This window comes from Cheilinus undulatus, linkage group 13 (assembly GCF_018320785.1).
Source record: "Cheilinus undulatus linkage group 13, ASM1832078v1, whole genome shotgun sequence".
Classification (NCBI taxonomy): Eukaryota; Metazoa; Chordata; class Actinopteri; order Labriformes; family Labridae; genus Cheilinus; species Cheilinus undulatus.
The window spans coordinates 12,053,306-12,073,489 of record NC_054877.1 but is presented as its reverse complement, the minus strand read 5'-3'; the positions used below and the strand labels follow the sequence as shown (position 1 = coordinate 12,073,489).

Genomic DNA, 20,184 nt, shown 5'->3' with positions numbered 1-20,184 from the left:
TCCTGCTCTGATTCTGATTGTTGTTAAGTGGTCTGGCCGATTGCAGCTCATGTCTCCAGCACATTGGTTTGTTAAACAGACCCAGGCTTCATCGTCCTTATGGCACTCTAGCAGCAGGCGTGTGGTTCTATGAGTAAATGGCCTGCTTCAGTCTTGGTTGACCTGGCTCAGATAGGGTTTTCAAATGTCAGCTGACAATACTGGACACTTTCGGTAGATGCTGAGCATCTTTATAAGAGAGATTCTGATTTCATATCACAGAAGTTGTAGCAGTAGACATCATTCTTGTGGATGAAAATATGATTTTATTTACCAGTTTCACAACTGATCTCAGAAAATATCAATAAAGAAAAGAACAAAACTAAGAGTGAAAAGTTGGATTTAAAAAGGAGGATTCCTTAATTTATTTTAAAGTCAAGATTTCTTTGTTCAGCTATTGTGCTTGTATATTTATTAGCTGTGCTACATTACTTTTATTTTACCTCTCAGTAAGAAGTCTGTCTAGGATTTTGCAGACTATTTTGGTGATTGCCACAGCCTAAAACGCCTGTTTTTTTCTGCAGCTTATTGTAAAATTGTGGTAAAGTTGCTGTGTTTTAAGGCTGTTTTTTTCGATGGTGTCTCAGGAGAAAGGGAATTTGCAAAAAAAAAGCTGCAGGTGTTTTTAGTTCTCGAATTTGTTCTACAAAAAGGGCTTATACTCAAACAGATTTTACAAGTGCTTTACACACAAGAGTTATTAGGGTTCTGAGTGCACAGAACATTTATAAATGTCAGCAGCAATGTCACTGCTGTTATTCTTATAATTATCTAAGATTATCTTATCTGAGAAATCATAGTACAATATTGAAAGACTGCACTACAAAAATATTAAAATGACAGGTGCATATCCTTCAGCTACATACATCAATATTCACCATACAGAGCAGGGGTGTCCAAAATTTTTTCCAGTGGGGGCCACAATCAGAAATATATCAGGATGGTGGGGCTGTTCATTTACCCGACCATGAGGATATTAAAGTTAGTAAAAGCAGTCTAATGTAGGCAAAGATGTTTAGTGATTTGGCATGCTAAAATGGCTATTTAATGGCTGACAAGGCAAATAGCCAATCTTTGGGTGGCCAGTCAGATTTCAGGGGGCTCTGGTCAGCCCTAGATACCAATGGCTCTGCCCCTGCAATGTCATTGGTGCTGCTTTTGCTGCTGTAATCAATCAAGGCATTATAAATCAAGATATAATTATCATTTTAGTTGCCAATATGATTACTGCTTACAGTGTTGTCTCAGTTTAGTGAAGAAAAACAAATTTATCTTGTCAAAATGTTTGTTTACAGAATAAGCATTCATTTAATTTCAAGAATTTGTTTGAAGGCCAATCAAATATGGCCCGCAGCCCACATTTGGCCCCCTGTACACCCCTGATACAGAGTGTAAATCAAACAGATTTAACAAATACAGCTTTGGTCTACATTTCCTCATAAATTGAGTAAACATATTTATATTTGAAGAAAACAGAAAGCTCCAGCAGCACTTATAGTTTAGAGCAAACATCCCCAAAGTCTAGGTCGGGACTCACGGGTGGGTTGCGTGACATTCTTTTGTGCCCAAAATGGAAAGTGCCAGGTCAAGACCAGACTGAATTTATGCCATCGAAGCTAGCGCTGGCCATTAGCTCAATCAACCAGCTGAGGATGGCGCAGAAGGTACACTTGATAAGCAATAACGAATGGAAAAGGAAGTTGTTGGGTCATGATGGCTTAAACCTCAAGACTTAAACTTCAAACCTCCTTAAACTTCAAGACTTTCTTCAACCTCCATGCACCTTGGAAGTTGGTAAGGTTGTGCCAGAAATACCCTCTACAAATGTATTTATTCTGTCAGACTTCTGTTAGGCCGAGATATACTTCCTTGCATAATGGGACACATCTTGACTGCCATGTCCCATTCATCAGTTGGTGCGATGGCTGTGCATGTCCTCCAAATTAAGGCAATGCAAGATCATAGGAAGACATTTTGTCTCAGATGGTGGAGGCACTGGTAGTGGGGTTGATTCCTAATTTTGGCACTTTTTGGTGCATGTCATCCCCCATTTTCTCTCTTTGTGGTTTTAAAATTTGATGCTTATACCTGTTGAATGATAAAAGTAGGATTGGTGTTTCAGTTCAGTGAGTGACCATGCAAACTGGTGACTCTAAGCTGAGTGACTGTTTATATCTGGTGAGTGTATTTTGACAAAATAACTCAAACTAAAAAGAGACATTTACGAGGACTCACCATTTGTAAATACAGTTGGTTGAAGTCACCAGTAAACGCAGTCACTAATTAAACTGTCACACAAGAAGCGTTAAATCCGTGCAATGGGAAAAATTTGATACACTGGCAGATGGCTACCACTCATCAGTCTGAGCTGATCTGATGTTACTGTTGATTACTGATGTTATTATAATATAAGTTCTGATATCAGAATCCACATTATAGTAACCTCCCCCAGTGTCTCCATCTATGTAGTTTACATCCCACATATCAGGTTGTTGTCTACAGTCTGAGCTTTCTCTATAGCCTCTAGAGATATTCTTCTCCAAGAAGATGTCTTACAAAGGCAAGTATATTTGCTCGTAGGCTCATGATGCATACATAACCCCAAGGTGAATCAGTAAGTATATCTCCAGTCTAACTTTGCAGATAAGTAGCAATCACGACAAGACAACTTCCTGGATTAAATTAAGGTTCTGAAGGAAAAAGCATGATTTTGCAGGATCTTAGCATGCACATTGGGGATTAGTATTTTGTTCAAGTGAAATCCAAAATGTTGGTCAACACTTTGACAATTACTCCTAAGAAGCAGTAAAGGGAAATTTCTTTAACACTTCAGGAAACTGGAGAAGTGCTCTTTCTATTGGAGTGCTCTTTACACAGAGCAGTCTCAGGGGGGCATTTTAAAGTCAAGCTTTGTATGCACTTCGGTTTAACAACCCAAGCTACACTTCTTGGATTGTCCTGAGAGCATTTACACCACCTGCTGAGCTCTGCGACTAACTCTAAAGGTTATTTGCAGATACTGTTTGGCCCTGGTCTGATCTTAAGCCACCTCCATTGATTGAGTGTTCTTCTTCCTTCCTCCTTCACTGTCCTCTCTCCGCAGGTCCCAGCTCTCATCGCTGCCCCAACACTCCAAGTTAGTCTTCTCTCTCACCTGCTGTGTATTTCCCACACATGTAGTCTCTCGTCCTCCCCACTCTCACCCCGATCACATTCCCCTCGATGCAATCCTGACAGACATCACAGGCCTCACAAGTTTGTAGCCTCTGGCGCTCCAAGGATGCAGCAGTGTCCTCCTCTGGCTCCAAACTTCCCACAACACCTTTTTGGTTCAGAAGCAGAGGACTAGATGGGTTCATGGACAGTAGAGTTAAGGTCTTTGCACACTGAGTCTGTTATTTTCAGACGCATTTTTCATCTCATTCACTGTGAAAATTTGTAGAATGACGCAATTAAGATGACTTTATTGCTTTATCACTCCTTTAAAAAACAATTTGGATCATCCACCATAACAAAGATTTTCATTTGGCACAAACCCATGTCACTGTGCCAAGTTGAAGACATGAGGTATGACTTTTCAAATGAGTCTTTGTTGCATAGCTGTGAGTGCAAGTTTTGGCCTTTATCTATGATACTGCATGGTTGATATGCCCATAATATACTGGTAAATCACAGTGTTTGAGTAAACATTCTCTCTAGGATTTTGCTGAGTTTTTAGGTGACTAACAAAGCCTGAAATGTATAATTTTCTTTCACCCATTTTTTGAAAAATTGCAGTAAAGTTACAAAGTTTTTAAGGCTTTTTTCCATTGATATGTCTGGAGAAATGGATTGGCAAATAAAAGCTCCAGGTGTTTTTCGTTTTCCAATTTTGCTTTAAAAAAAAGCCCCATATTCAATTAATGACATTAAAAATCAGTTTTTTCAACTGTAGCATCAGACAACATAACACAATTGAAAAAAAATGAAGGGGGTCCAAATACTTTCTGAATGCACTTTATATACTAAATAGTTATCTCCATCAGACTTGTCTTTATATTAGCCACATAGTTGAATTGTTCAAAAGCTCTGAAAAATCAATAATCCATTTAAAAGACTTCAACAGTTGCAAAAAACTCAAAAATCACACCTGTTGAAAATGACTGATGAAAGCTTCGACATCAGTGTGCAGACATGATTAACACAACATAAAATCTTTTTAATGTGCAGCAATTTCGGATTCAGTGTGCAAATGCCTTTCCTCCTGCTGTAAATCAGCCTTGTTATCTGTGGCTTCACTCTCCATTTACCCAACAACATGTTCATAAAGGAGCTGGCTGGACACATACACACTAATGTCCTTCTGTGTGATAGTATTAAATTAGTGTAATTGGCCAGGTCTCATCTTGTGCAGTGGCCATAGTTACCAGCCATTAGCCGTTAGCATTACAGTAATAATGAGCTAAAAACATGACCCATGACCCTACTGATGCGCTTTGCCAAAGGCACTAATGTTAATATTTATACCTTTTCAAAGTGTCTCTCTGATCTCTGTGTGACTTCCAGGCTATATGTAAGGTTAATGATGCTGCCTGTATAACTTCAGAGCCTCTTCATGCGTCGCATACAGTTAACTTTGAACACATGAGGCAAGTTCCCAACAATCCGTTTAAGCGCAGAGCCTTGCCAAGTTCAGAGGCACAGGGGGAATTTGTGTCGGTAGATTAGCAATAAATCATCCAATAACCCGGCGATGAGAAATCTAGAGAGCGGCAGGGGGGTTGTTTGAAATTAATCCCAGCCCAAGTGCTCCAGGCTGGGCCGAGAGATAGTCCATTGTTGGAGAAGAGATTTTCAAAGAAATGAGTTTTGGCTGGTGACCAGTCAGGTTTTTTTCCCCCTTTCTGAGAAGTGACAGTGTGACTGATTTGTAGAGACTTGTGGGTTCCTTCTCTGATCCCACCTCTGCCACCGATTGAGCGTTGTGGAGTCAGAGAGATGTCTGCCTCCCGCTTCCTTCCAGGAGCATGCTCACCCAGTCACTCATGTGCATTGCCGTGCCAGCCCCACCTCTGTCCTCCTCACTTAGCATGACGACATCACCAAATGTCACCAAATGTCACCAGCCTGTTTCAACTCGTGCGCTCTCTCTCCCTCTCTCCTGTCTTCATGCATTGTTGAACAAAGTGCACAGCCACCTCATGGTCCCACTGGCAGCCTCACTCACCCTGTGGTCCAACCAGTGTTTTGTGTAAGTTCACGTGTACGTCTCATGTAAGAACAGATTGATCTCATTCCTTTCTTTGTGTTTTTTCCCTTCCTTCTTGTTACAGGAATGAGGGAGCACCCACCCATTCCTGTCATTGACCTGGCTGACCACATAGAGCGACTGAAGGCCAATGATGGCCTCCGCTTCTCCCAAGAGTACGAGGTAAGAGCCCCATGCTAATGCAGAATTAGTGTTCCCTTTTTTCAAGCATACAAATGAGTTTCTTTGTTATCATGTCTGCGAGGAAGATTTCTGTTTATGCCTCTTTGATCCCATATGCATGTATCCTAATGGATTATAGAAGACTTCTTTCACAGACATTCTTCAGTCATTTTTACAACTCTATTACCATTCCCACCAGGAAACCAACACTTACATTAAATGCTGTGAGATGCTTTTTCACAAAACTAGCAGGTGGCGGGTTGCTTAAGCAATCTGTGTGCGGCTTGATGTTTCCCCTAAGAATGTTATTTTGCAGGCAGTCTCTCCGATGCAACTCGGTGAGGGATTATCTCTTGTCAGTGTTCTCCCTCAGAAAAGAGTTAGCAAATTTGCATTTAAAGTGCCACATAGTCGGTTTGGGGACAAAACAAGGCCAGACGAAGACGAAAGGCATGCTTGAATACAGAAAGACAAGAGGCATCTTTTATTTAGTTGTCCTGATTGTTCGATCTGTTTTGTCTAATAAGCATTATTCTTCACATTGATGAATACAACGAGGATCTGGGAATGATTGTGGTTCTTTTTTTGTAACTCCTTCTGAAAGGTTATGTGATTGCCTCCGTCTGTTTTTCTGTGCCCGGCATATGTTGCTACAGCATGAAATCTGCTGTTGCAATTTCACACCGCTGAGAAAAACAACAGAATTATTGTGCCGACCTCATAACCTTTCCCCGAGCAACACCACAAGCCAAAACTTTAGCCAACATTTGTTTCTGTTCTGTTGTCTGCCCTGTCCAGTGTTTACTGTGAAAATAATATAACATTTGATAGCTTTATATAACCGATGAATCATCTACCCAGTGGTACTACCCACATGAAAGACTTAATTTGAAGCCATATATGGCGCTTATGAGAACATACAACCTAAGTGTATTTTGTCAGATATCAGTGAGGCTTATTCATTCAGGATTCTTACCGGATCTCTTCTCAATTGTTGTATTCCCAGCTGAAATTAATGTATTCTAATACAACGGCCTCCGTGAGGTTATAGTGTTGTGTTTTTGTTTAAACTGTGGGTGGTGTTGATTAAACATTTTGGAGGATGCTGTCAGTAGTGGAGCTAAATTGTGTTGTGGTATTACTGAGAGGTATTTATTTTAATCTGTTTGCCTTCTGTATACCAATGCAGACAGAGAAAGACTTTTAAAGTAGAGATGCAAATCCTTTAATAACTCGTGATTCAATTCTGATTCTGGGGGTCACAATTTATTTAAGAACCAATTTTCAGTTCAAAGCCATTCCCAACCCACAACACATTTTCTTTTTCTTTATAAATAGGTGCTTACTTCAGCAACTCCTCCAATCTGCTGTGTACTAAAGAGATGTATAATTTTACTTCATCAGGATCACGTAAATACCAGAAAAGAAAGTAACCAATTATATTTACTCACATTACAGTAACTGAGTAGCTTTTTGTGTAGTTTTTAGAAATAAGTGATTTTACTTTTACTTTAGTATCCTTTGAGGAAAGTATTGTAATCATCTACAATTCAAATAAGATCAGTACTGAGTTTGAATAAAAATTAAAAAAAAAAAAGGCGAAACTAGTTACAGCAAGTATGACCCCTGGATTGGCCCAAAACACCCTAATTTTGGCATTTTTTTTTTTAAAAGGCGGATTTCCTGTCAGAGATAGAGACATGGTCCCGCTGGGTTTTTTGTAGATCTCCCCGAGCTGCATCCACACCAAATTTTATAAATCTAGATAAAACTGCCTCTCGACAGTGTCCATAAAAGCATGAAAGGTGGCACCATTGAGGCATTTCCTCAGGGGCATTTTAGAAACCTTTATCAACCCTGCATTTTTTTCAGATTTTAAGGTGTGCCAGTTTTATTGAAAATCGGTGCATGACTAATGCCTCAAAAATGGGCAAGAGTAGGCAAAAAACAAAACTCCTACAATTGCAATAGGGCTCTTTCACCCATTCAATGCTGAGGCCCTTATAACAATAAAGGAGGTCCAAGCTTTCTGTAAACTACATGGCACTGGCCAGTTGTTTATTTTACGGTGTCATATGGTGTTAAAAAGTGCATTGCAAAAATTACTACTCAGTACTCAATCAATCAATCGTTGCTTGTATAGCTCCAATTCATAACCAAAGTTATCTCAAGACTCTTTAAAAAGAGGGCAGGTCTAGACCATACTCTCTGTTGCCTATATAACAGACCAGTGTTAAACATTGATATTATAGCAAAGACTGCACCCTTTTATAATAAAGACCAGAGTTAATTACCAAGGCAATCTAAACATTCCCTATTACAGGGAACAACAAACAACAAATTAAAGACAAATTTATAGCAGTTGTGGCCTTTAACTTATCTCCCATTGTGTAGGAAATTCATTTAGCTTTACTCAGTACTTTGAGCAAACACCAAATTAAATAGTTTTTTACTTTTACTAGAGTGGATGTATAGATTAGTAGTTTAACTTCTATTAAAGTAAGTTCAATCAAAGCATCTGTACTTTTATGTGAGTGTAATATTCTTGTACTCTTCACACGCCCTAGTGAATACACAAAGAAAAACAAAGATAACAATAATCTGTGCGTAAACTAAAAAATAATATAATATGAAAAAATGTGTGGGTCTAAGCAAGAACATAATGTTTCAGAAAGTTGTCAGTGAAAAAATAATAAGAAATCTAAAGCCTTCGCTGCTGACGATGCTGTAAGAAAACTGGTGTTATGGTTTAATAAGTGACCGTGTCAACTGATGTCTGATTGCAGCAGTTAAAAACGTGTTAAAAAAAGAGCACAATTTCCAGTTTATCTGAAATATACTTTGTAGATATGACTCTAATGAAAAACAAACATTAGCTGTATAGTCACCAATTAACATGTTAAACCGTAGCACCAGTCTTTGACAAACTAGATGATAGTTCTTATCATTTTATGGTCCATGTCTGTCAGCGGTTAATGGCCTTTATTCTGCTCATTTTAATTCTGAGTGGTGATGTATGATTTCAACTCAGGCTTTCGACCTGTTCCTGAAGTAGGCTAGGCTATATCACTTTAGTTTAGCACACTTAATGACACTTTAAGTCAGGCTCCTCTTACCTGGGGTATTATAGAATCCTCATTGAGTCTTGGCACTCTTCTTTTGCTAAAACAGGACAGGATGAGTAACTTGCAGCTCCACAGACATTGTAGACAGTATGCCAGTATATCAGACATAGCCATGTAAACATTACTGCCACTGAGAGCTAGCACTGCTGGTGCTTAAAGTGCAACTAACAAGCCACACACATCTCCTGCTGTGCACCAAGAAAAGTGTGGATGGTGTATGAGGAAAGCCTCAGCCCCCTGCTATACTCAAACTTTCTAATGTTGAAAATGTACTTTTGGTGAAACGAAGTATTCTCCATCTTGAATAGAAAGGTGGACACTTAGTATAGAAATTGGTATGACAGCTTATTATGTTGACTCATTCTGTATTTGGAAGCAAATTTGTCCCATTTTCTAAACAAAAATATATTTAAATGTTATTTTAGGGTACCAGCTCAGGGTAAAACTAACTGCTAGCAGGGGATGTAATTAAGCCTTGGTAAAAATCTGCACTCAGTTAAGTTCTTTATAGTGCAGCACAGTCCTCCACCAGTACATCCCGGATGGTTGAGTTCGTGTAAACCAATCCAGCCAGAGAAGTGGCTTGTAGGACTGCAGGCACCCAGCCCGGCCACGTTCCCTTCCTGTACCATTCTAAGCCAGGGAAGACCCCCCTCCATGGCCCGGCAGATGGCCACCCCTCTCTGCGACAGCCAAAGCGCTGTGGCAGAGCTCATGGTGCTTTGTCTCAGTCACGTTCGCCGGCTGCTCCCGTTGTGCCTTCCCCCAAGGCTCGGAATTTGTCTAGGCTTCACCACCTCCTCTCCCTGATGTTTTAGGCGTCCTGACACTTCCTCCACCACCAACGCCAGTCCGCATCACACTGAGCAATGTGCACACTGGGTAATGAGCTGAATTTGTCAATCAGGCATGCTGCGGCTCCCTCTGACAGTCTTTTTACTGCAGGAAGCATTATCACTCTGCAGTCATCGTGCAGTAGCATCATTATGTTCATTTGAAAGTATTTCCAGTGTGTCAGCGAGAATAACTCGCCTGTTTGCTTTTCACCTTTTTCGTTATCTCTAGCTAACTTGTTTGCAAGTTGTCATCAGTCTAGTGGTCTCTCTGTGTTCTCTGAGTACTCAAATAGATGTGGCATGTTTTGACTGCAAATGAAATCTTTTCCTCAAACTGGCCATCATGGACAGAGAAATTGGCAGTGCTGAGCTCATCAGCAGCCATAGACCTACACTCCCAACTACTGCAGAGCTATTTGGAGCTGCAGGGAAAGAGTTTTTGTTTATGAGTGGTTTATATATTTTTTATATTTTTTTCCAAAATTGTATAACACATTTAGAGTGGTTAATAAAAGTGTGCCTCCTGTGGTCACACTCTAGGATAACTTAAGTTTGTTTTCCTACCACCAGCAGCTCTTCAATACTGCAGAAATATTATATATTTATGATGTTTATTCTAGAATATCATACCGTAACGGTATCATATACTATCATAATTCTTACCATGCTAATGCAGATGACAAACAATTGTACATCTCAGTGTCATTATATGACTACAGTCCTTTACACTCACTGAGTAGGTGTACTGAAGGAATCAGTGAGTAAATGTGCCAAAATTTGTGACGGTTAAATAAAGAAAACATTGAAATACTTGTCTCTGGCCAAAAGAAGAGTCCATGACACTAAAACTTACACATTAAGCCAGAAATCTTGTTCTAATCATGGACTCAGACCTAAATTCTAACAGCCACATAAAGACAGTTACAAAATCAGCCTGTTACCGTCTTAGAATAAAGCAAGAGTCAAAGGATGTCCATCCAAAGAAGACAGAGAAACTTGTTCATGCTTTTATATTCAGCAGGCTACATCAGAGGTTACTAATCAATGGACCACGGTCCAGATCCCGACCCAAGTGCTGTCAATCCGCACCTGTGAGCACGTGTAATATCATTCTGACAATCTGTCCTCTCCCAACCCATGCAGATTTTTCTTATATTTACGATGATCTATTTTGACCTGCACAGCTTCTTGTCATAGGTGTAGCTATATGTGATGCTACAGTGGATTTCAGAACCCTGCTGCTAGTATATAACGCTCTAAATGGGTCAGAATTTTGTAGTCCCCTATGAGGCATATAGACCCCTCAGAACCTCTGAGATGCGTCTTGAAACTGTTCCCAGAACCAAGCAGGTGAGGCAGCTTTTACTTAATTTGCTCCTCCCCTGTGGAACAAACTAACAGGTAACACCTCTACATCTATTAGCTGTTTTAAAACAGCAGAGCTTTAAACATTTATTTACTGCTGCATTCCCATTAGCTCTTTTAATTCATTTCATATTTATTTTTTTAATTGCAAGTGATAAACTGAATGTCATCTTCTTTAATTTATATCTTGCACTTTGTTGTCTTGGATTTTAAAATATTTTTGCTGTCTTTTTAGCTGTTTAATGCTATAATTGTCCTGTCTTTAGCTCTTTTAAGCACTATGAATTACTTTTTGAATAAATGGTGCGCTGTGAATAAACTTGCCTAAAAGTACTTTAGAAATGATTATAAGAAAATACAATAAATTGAAACCGAAACACTGATTTTTTTCACAAGGAAATATTTCATTGAAATATCAACAGGAGCTTCCGCTCTTATAGAAAGGGAAAACAACTACATGAAATCTATGAAAGCATTGAAGAGACTGTTACCTTTCTAAAATAACAACAAGGAAAACAAAACAGAATTTTTCTCTGCTAATTCAGTGAACTGCTCTGCATAAACCAACCTCTAGTATTCATTAGGCGATAATGGATGGAGACTTGCGTTAATTTGCATTAATTTGCAAGATTTTATCAAAATTTCCCTGCAATTTGCATTGAGTTTTAATAAAAAAAACATAATTATAATTAGAGCTAGAAAGCAGTTATTGTTGTTACACATTAGGTTTGCTTTCTCTGTTGCAAATTAACTGACTGTATTGTTTGTTTTTATGTGGTGAACATCATTTGCTTTATTTCTAGATCAGCAGAACACCAGGGAGACATTTCTTTAAAGTGCTTTTCCTTTTGTCACCCTTTGCCCCCAGATCCTAATGCAAACTCTCTACAGGCCTCACCTTACACTCTTTATTTGGTCAGTTATTCTATTGTTATCATGTTTGAGCTGTCAATTGGTGACATAAAATAACCTCTAGTAATTTAACATGTGCTAAAGCCATGTTAAGTAAGTAGAGGAATTTGGACAGTGTCACTCTGACTCTTGCTGGATTTGTGAGGCGAAAGGTCTGGGGAATTAGTGGACACGGTTCCGGTGTGAGCTGAGGGGGATCGATACAGAATAACAAGAGACTCTGTGACATTATCGAGCCAAGGGATGGGAGGCCGTCACATATCTCCCCAGATCAATATGTATGCAGTCTACTGTCGTCTTAGCCCAAGAAACAAATGGCACTAGAAGGGAAGGGTTAGAGACAGAGAGAAGCTGAAAGGAAGAGGGTGAAACAAAAGTGCAAGAGAGGAAGAGGCAAAAGAAACAGAAGACGAGAGAAACCATGGTTACCACAAGAAGTCATGCATGTGACTTCTCAGAATTTGGAAATTCAATAGGATGATCCTGAAGGGGACAGGATTTTGACAAAACCTATTCTCATTTCCCAGTTTAAATTTATATTTTCATCCTGTTTGGCTAAGAACTTAGGCAATTACACACATTTGCTCTCTCTCTCTAAAGTAGTATATTCTTTTTCGGGTCAATAAATCACGGAATTCTGCCTCTTTATTTCTTCTCCGTCAGCATTCATTGCATCAAATGTCAACCAAACAATAAATGTGTTTGTGCAACAACAGTAGGAACAGTTTTACCACTGTGGCCCATTGTATGGGGTTTTTCACAATCTGGAAGAAGGATTGCCTTTCTGCACCATCTATTGTTGCTTTTCATGTAGTATGATGTGGATACATGTTCCAGTTAGCTTTGTTGTCTATACCCCTGCTGAATGGGTGGCAGTCAACAGTGGGATGATTTTACCCCATATTCTCTTGTAATGTCCCATTTTATTCTCCAAACATTCAATAGTCATTTGTGCTTCTGTTTCCTTTCAGTCTTTAATGTCTGTATATTTGTGTCCACGGTCTTATAATCTCTCTTCCCTCCATCTTTCTGTTTCTTCTCTCTCTTGCCCTCCTTCGCAGTCCATTGATCCAGGCCAGCAGTTTACCTGGGAGAATTCCAACATGGAGGTCAACAAGCCAAAGAATCGCTATGCAAATGTCATTGCCTATGACCACTCCAGAGTGGTGCTCACCTCTGTGGATGGTAAGAGCTTATGCAGCCACTTAACCTCTTAGAAAGCTTAGAAAGCTGTTGACTGAGGCTTCCATTGATTGAGACCTTTTTCACAAAGACCAAGGATATTTTTAAGCCTGCAGCTGCTGCTTCAGAAGTCTTAGATTTATCCGTAAAGCACCTTTACAATTTTTTTTCACCCTTAAAGAGTGTCCCATCATAACATTTTTGATACTTTTTAAATTGTGAGAAAATCTCTGCATCTGAGCAGCCTTACTGGATCAAATAAACCCTACTGGAAACTATGATAAGGTAACACTCTTCTCACTCCTTGTCATTGTTACAGCTGTTCCAGGCAGTGACTACATCAATGCTAACTACATCGACGGCTACAGGAAGCAGAATGCCTACATTGCTACACAAGGGCCACTGCCGGAGACACTGAGCGACTTCTGGAGGATGGTGTGGGAACAAAGATCCAACACCATTGTCATGATGACCAGGTTGGAGGAGAAGTCACGGGTAAGTGAAGATCTTAACTTGAGCTACTCTTAAACACAGAAAAATTGCCATGACCTTCTACATTTCATTTTAGCGATATTTTCATTCATTTTAGCCCAATTTTCTCTATATTGTGGCGAAAAATCCCATCTATTGTTATAGGTTGTTGAAATGTATTTGTGTGCAGTAGATTATAGTGGCATAGACGGTACAAACTGATGGAATGATTTCAGACCTTTTCAGTTTCCCTGGCTAACAGAAAGGTCGCACCTATGAATGAAAAGACTGCCTTACTAGGAGGAATAGAAGTGACTGCTTTGTAAAGCTTTAAGCCATTGAAGTTTATAGTTCTGTGTTGTACAAGACAGTCAGTATTTAAAGTTGAAATGTGGGCCAAAATAGGCTTTCTTGGCGTATATAGTGTGTATATATTTGTGTGGCTTTAAACCAGAGGAGTAACATTAAACCAAACGGAGCCTGAAGGCATATAGAAGCCTGGTCCTTCTTTAAAGCAGGATTTGTCAGCTTGATCAAAGTCACAAGGACTTCAAAGGATATTTTGGTTGTCTGTGGACAGTATCGCTTCATGTTGCTTCTTTTTTCCCTGAGTCTTCAGCAATCTTTTAAAACTTCTGCATGGATTCCTTCTAAAACTGTTTCCACTCTCCCTCCTGTTGTGTGTGTTTTACTGATGCTGGAGTTACTTTTGACAATTTGCACATGATGGAAAAATGTATTTACCCTCTATTAAAAAAAAGTAACCACGTTCTGTAATTTTACAAGCATGTGCAGGGTGGTCGCACGTATATTTTCATAATAATGCAAATTCATTTCTGTTCGTTATGTAGATACTGCTCACAGAGCTCATCCCTGATTGTTTCATATTTATTTTTGCAACACCGTGCCAAGGTTTCATAGACATAGAGTCTCATTTATGTTTGCTCTTTTTGAATCTGGCTCTCAAAGCTGCAGCACTATAACAAAACTTTGTACTTGGAGTTAAGAGTATTGTCACTCGTGTGCTCCTATAAATATATTCAAGCTAATAAAAGCAAAAAAAGGAGCACATGGGCAACTTGAGATTTAAAATTGGGATAGTTTTTTTTAATTACCATCACAAAATCATGCTCATGAATTCCTCAGAGGAAATAAATCAGCACGAACCCTGCCAGTATGAGCTGCTTTATTAGTGAGAGCAATACGGTGCCCTAATGAAAGAGAGTCCCCAGACAGAAGACTGGAAGTAAAACAGATCGTAAATGAAAGAGTTCATTTCCAAAATCCTTAGCATTGATTTTTAGGAGGTTTGGGAGGTGGATCATTACCTAAAGCTCACTTCATCATTTAGTACCTATAGAGAGCTTATAAAAACATAATCATTTCATCAGGTATAGACACAGAGTATGTGTCAGTCTTTAAAACAAAACATCATCAGTTTTAATTTGGAGCCATCAGTGTAATCAGTCATTTAGTCAAAATGTGGGCGAACCTTCTCTTTCTGCAACAGAGCTCATTAGTTTGTACCTTGGAGATCTTTTGCAGCACAGACATGTTTTTTTAAGATCATTTTTATTACACAGTCAACCTCAGCGAGGGTACACACATCCTCCCAAATAGCCCTCTTTTTATTTAGTGTGTCTGAGTGGCTATTTCAGAGCTCTATGACTGATGACCACACTCTCCAGCTTTGATCTCAGACTCACAGCCACACATACTGTTCACACGCGGGGGACAAAATAAGTGAAACAGCAACCTTAAAGAGAAGTGAAACAGCTCTGGGCCTGTCCCCACCTCCTACACACATTTTTGAATCAATTGGCTCACCAAAACTGTGGAGAAAGATGTAGAAAAGCAAACCCACCCTCAATCAGTGGGGCAAAATGCTGTTCCTGGAGCATCCACTTGAGGGTGGCTGCAACAACAGAAGAATCCCAACGTAGACCCGTATATAAATGCCCATTTTTTACAGCAGAAATAAACATGTTTACAGCCTGAGAAAATTGTAATAGTCTTCATAGCTTATTTATTGATTCCTAAAGATTGAGAGGGATATCTTATTACTTAATTATTTTAAAAATTAAAACAATGATGTCTAAATTTGTTTAATAAGCAGCATAGCTCATTCAACTGACAGGTATGCATGATTTAGCTGCATCTCCTTTTCTACCTGTTTGTAGATTAATCCAAAAGTTACCAAACAAGGTTGTAAAAATGTTTGATACTCTTCAGTACCACCTGCTTTAAGTCACTGGTTCTTAACTGGTAGGTAGACACCAAAAGTGGTCAAAAAACCATTTCAGTGGTCATGCATGTGCATGCATTTTATTGTACTCAATAGTCACATGATAAGGAGTCAATTTAGGCTGATTTCCTGTTTTCTAATGTAACTGTCTTATATGACAAAGCTGAGCTTTCTCAAAATAACAAGGATATTCCTCAAGAAGTTACCAAAAATAATAATAAAATAAATGTATGCATGTTTGTCCTCCCAGGACTTCTGTAATGAAGTGCTCTCTCTTTGACTGCAAATTGTTCATTCAAGAAATTTAAGTGGTTGAAAGATTTTTAAAAATTATTGGTCACAATTGTCATCACTGCTTTAAATAAAACAATATAAAACAATATCAATATCTGTTATTGCATCATTTGGAATTTCCTCTTGTGGGGCTATAAAGGAATATCTAGAGACACAGTGATGTCACCTGGTCCTGCAAAGTTTTACTTTCAGTACCAATCTGTGGATGTTGACTGTGAGCATCACCACTCAGACAATGGCACCACAATATATTGTAAATATGGAGAAGAGAAAGCAAGGACATAGCGCAGAATCATTGCTGCACTCCTTTTGGATTATTCATGTTGTTTCAGAAGAAATTTATATATTTTGTGACTTTTTATTTTTTTATATTTATTTTGCCTTTCATTACTAAAACCAGTTTGTCAAATTTTGATATATTTATTGACCCTTTCACATGTGCAGGTAAAAAACAGCGTTAGGTGCCCTGGAGCAGTGCTTCTCAACTGGTCAAGCCTCAGGACTCACTGGTGTCTTCGATGTCAAATCACAACCCAAAATTCAAAACATGTTGAAGAATAACAGCAGCAAAAAGGGCATGCAGAGTCTTTATCTGCATTCGTAACAGATAGCATGTTAAATTACAATTAGCTTTATTTATGTGATATAAATGTCTGTTGTCATAATGATTTTTTCTAGTGTGGAAGAAGTAAACTAAGACTAACTTGAATTGATGAAATTGTTTCTGCACCAGTACCAAATATACATTATATAATACATGGGACAGTCAAACTGCAGATCAAACAAATGTCTGCAGTGTTGTTAATGAATAGATATTTAATGAGTGAAGTCACCACAAAAAGCTGTCTGTATCCCTGATTAGACACATGGTATTGATACATTTAGAGGGATTATGTTGATTTATGCTTTCCTTTAACATAAACACATCCTGTCTATTTTTCTCTCACGCACTCGCTCAGAAAAACACACATATGTTGAGTGAGTCAACCTCCCACCACCCAGCCAGACTGATGTCTTTGCCAAACAGAGGAGCTTGACAAATATGATGAGATCCGACAGCAGGAAAATTTCAGCTTCCTCCAGCAATATCATTACTAGTTATCGAAAACCTTAAAAGGTCGGGGACTTCAAATGAGGCCAGAGGTATTACTCACTTGTGTGCCTGGATAAGAGGTCTGTGTCCTCTGCGAAAGGCCAGGTGTCGACATGTGAGAAGCCAGCTTCAAAGCAGACGCAAAAGATAGTCAAACCTGCAGGCGGTGTGTGCGTGGATCTGGGGGAGTCTTACTTTTTATGTGTGTGTTTTTAGAGGATAGAATATGCCACCTGACCTCAGACGGCAGGGAGATATTCATTACTGTGGTGACTGCTAATCCATATGTTTGTACTGCGAGTGGTTCCCCATCACTCAATTGAGTTTCTCCTGTGAGCTCTACCTCTGCATCTGAATGGGAGCTGTCACCGGGGGAGGTGAAATGTGAGGGGGTGAATTTTAGCGCATTTTGTCTGTCGATTTGTACCAGCTCCCAGAGACAGCCGAGGTGTCTCCAAATGTCAGCTCTGTACTGCAGTATCAATATAATTAGCTTACCCGCGTCACATCTCTTCCTGCCATGTTGTCCAAATCAATAGCAGCAAGTTCTCGTCCCAGCGCTTCTAACATGAAACACGTTTGGCTTTTGCTATCCCCCATGTAAACAGGCAGTGAGCAGACTCTGTGAAGTTACAAAATGTACCCTCATGCACAAAATGAAATTTCTTACACTCAAGATTCATGTTTATTTGGTTATCGTTTCATTCTCATCCTTGTTTCGTACAGACAGAGGAATCAATCTGCAATACTTAGGACTAGTGTGCTAAGAAGAGAAATAAGTAACATGCCCAAGTGAGACTTCATTTAAAAACCTATTGAAGATGGCCTTTCATTTGTATTTTCTGTCCTTTATGATAACAGTATTATATATACAGTATAAATATAAACTATAGTGCATTTAAATGCATATTCAGTTGCTACAAACTCCCATCCCACCCTAAAACAAGTCACAGAAAAAAAATGTACAAGTCGCTCTGTGTTTAACTCTCAGTAACTGCACCTGTAATTTTAAGTTTCATTTCTCTCCTGCTGAGGTCTGTCAAGCTGCTACTGACAACACCAAATCTACTGACAATAAAGCACAACAAACACTGCAGACGTTTATTATGAGGAAATAGTTGAAACTGGATCTTTCTTGTTGATTTAACTTAGTTTTAGCAGATGTTCCAGTAAGTGTATTGAGCTACCGTGTTTACAGCTGCTTCCGACCTTGTTTATCACCACAGTCTGCTTCTTTGAATCATCTTACAGACTTCAAACAAGACAGTGATGAATTAAAACACCAGATTAGTTAGCAGTTATTTATGTTTGGTGGTGTGGATGTTCTGGGATCCCCCTGCCCTTCCATAAGCCTCTGTGGAAAGCATCAAGCAGGAACAGCACACATTCCTGCTCTTCTTATCAACACATTGCAGTTCACAGCTTGTGTTAAAGCCCCAGCTTCTGCTGTTGCACAGACACTTTGCAAAGTGAGAACACTCACTGGATGTTGCTTTTATTACAGACATCAGACCTGTAGAAGAAAGAACATACATTTTAACTCATTGCTATGCTTCACTGTAGTTTGCCTTGTTACCTGGCTGCTCTCTAGTGTCAGAGTTGATGACTGAACTCAGACTGAGCCATTGTTTTTCACATATCATTCTAGTTTACAAACAATGGCACCAGTTATACCTCATGTGTGCACTTAAACATAATGCAAGCTGTTAAACCAGTGATGATGCTGTTGCAGAACATTCCCAGGTGATGGTATTGATACCAGTTTACCACCCACATAAATGTTTGGAAAATACGATATTTCTTTATTACACCCTTTAAGCCAATCTCACACATACACTCCTTAATTAATCATTTCTATAGAATTTCAAGCAGACTATTACTGAAATCCTCCTGATCTGGCTGTTCATATATGCACCTTACAGCAGGAGACAATCTCTGTCTGACAGGAGAAAAGGTGGAGATATCTGGAGGTGATGTAAAAAGAATGATACAAAAGTGGCCGACAGAGCAACAGAGTCTGCTATGTGATGTTATAATGAGAATATTTTCTTTTATATCAGTGCTCTGAGTAGATCTGCAGAATCCTAAAATCAACCAAAGGAGCACAGAACAACATACTGGCACTAACAAAATATAATGAAACAGTTTCTTTACATGCACGAGGATCGCACCAGTCACGTGTAAACAGTCTGTGGTCATGCTCTGGTAGCAGGGAGTATCCTGCTGTGTTCTCACATCAACTCACTTGGACTTCACTTGGAAATTCTACTAAGGGGCTGGCAGGAAAAACTCTGGATGAAGTCCATGTGAAAAATTTGGCTGTATTCTCACATGCTGTTTATCCACAAAACTTCAGGAGTTTTGTGTAAGTGTGAAAGCAGCTTCAGAAGTGTCATTATGATAATAACCTCGCTGTTTGCTGGAGAAACTGTGGAAACCAACATAGAAGCTGTTACCATATATGCTGGGACTGTTCTGTAAGCAGAAGGATACATACAGTATGACCCAACAAAAACATCTTAAATAAGGATTGTAATTGATTTTAAGGACATATAGCTTGGATGTGGACCTTTTACAGACAAGTCACTTTTATGATGTCACTCACTACAGTGGAAGTGCTGGTGTTGACAATAATGCATATTCGCATAAAAATGAGAGCAAATATAATTAATCAATTTAACATAAATGTCACTGACTCTGTTAAATAAGCTGAGTCCCCTCGAGGGCGCTCACTCCCAGAAAAACTTGTGAACACAGGCAGGGATTTTTACGTATACAGAAGGCCTTGATGCCTACATGGCTGTCCATGTGAAAACCTCTTGGTTTAGTTTTCATAAAAATAAGGGCTGGTGTGATTAAGGTCTCTAGTTAGTGCATTCTCCCATTTTTATTGCATTTATTTATTGAAAATTAGTCCACTGCTCCTTAATGTCTTATTTCAGTTCAAAAACTCTCAGACAGTGCAGTGGACAAGTCTAAAATCATCACCAACTTGTGTTATCAAACATTTACCATTTTACTGTTCTCTTATTTCCTTTTCAGTCCATAACAAGGTAGATTACTCTTAGTTTAAGACTGCACTAAAATCCAAGATGGAGCAAGAAGTTTTAAATATAAAACAAAACTGAAAATGCAACAAAAATGGAGGTTAATTGTAATTAAAACTATAAATCATCTGACAGCCGTAATTTTAATGTTAAAATGTGCTCATT

At 39.0% G+C, this 20,184-nt stretch overlaps 1 protein-coding gene across 12 annotated transcripts in view; it reads left to right on the top strand.

The window, feature by feature from the left end:
• Positions 1–20,184, top strand: part of LOC121519743 (receptor-type tyrosine-protein phosphatase F) — a 272,460-nt gene that overhangs the window by 230,218 nt on the left and 22,058 nt on the right. For 8 of the 12 annotated variants that reach the window (XM_041802600.1, XM_041802607.1, XM_041802611.1 and 5 more), the window contains 4 exons: positions 3,143–3,175; positions 5,352–5,449; positions 12,749–12,872; positions 13,189–13,364. In XM_041802600.1, the coding sequence (XP_041658534.1) occupies positions 3,143–3,175; positions 5,352–5,449; positions 12,749–12,872; positions 13,189–13,364 (431 nt within the window). The remainder of the gene's footprint in view (positions 1–3,142; positions 3,176–5,351; positions 5,450–12,748; positions 12,873–13,188; positions 13,365–20,184) is intronic. The other 4 variants (XM_041802610.1, XM_041802609.1, XM_041802604.1 and 1 more) reach the window with 1 other exon arrangement.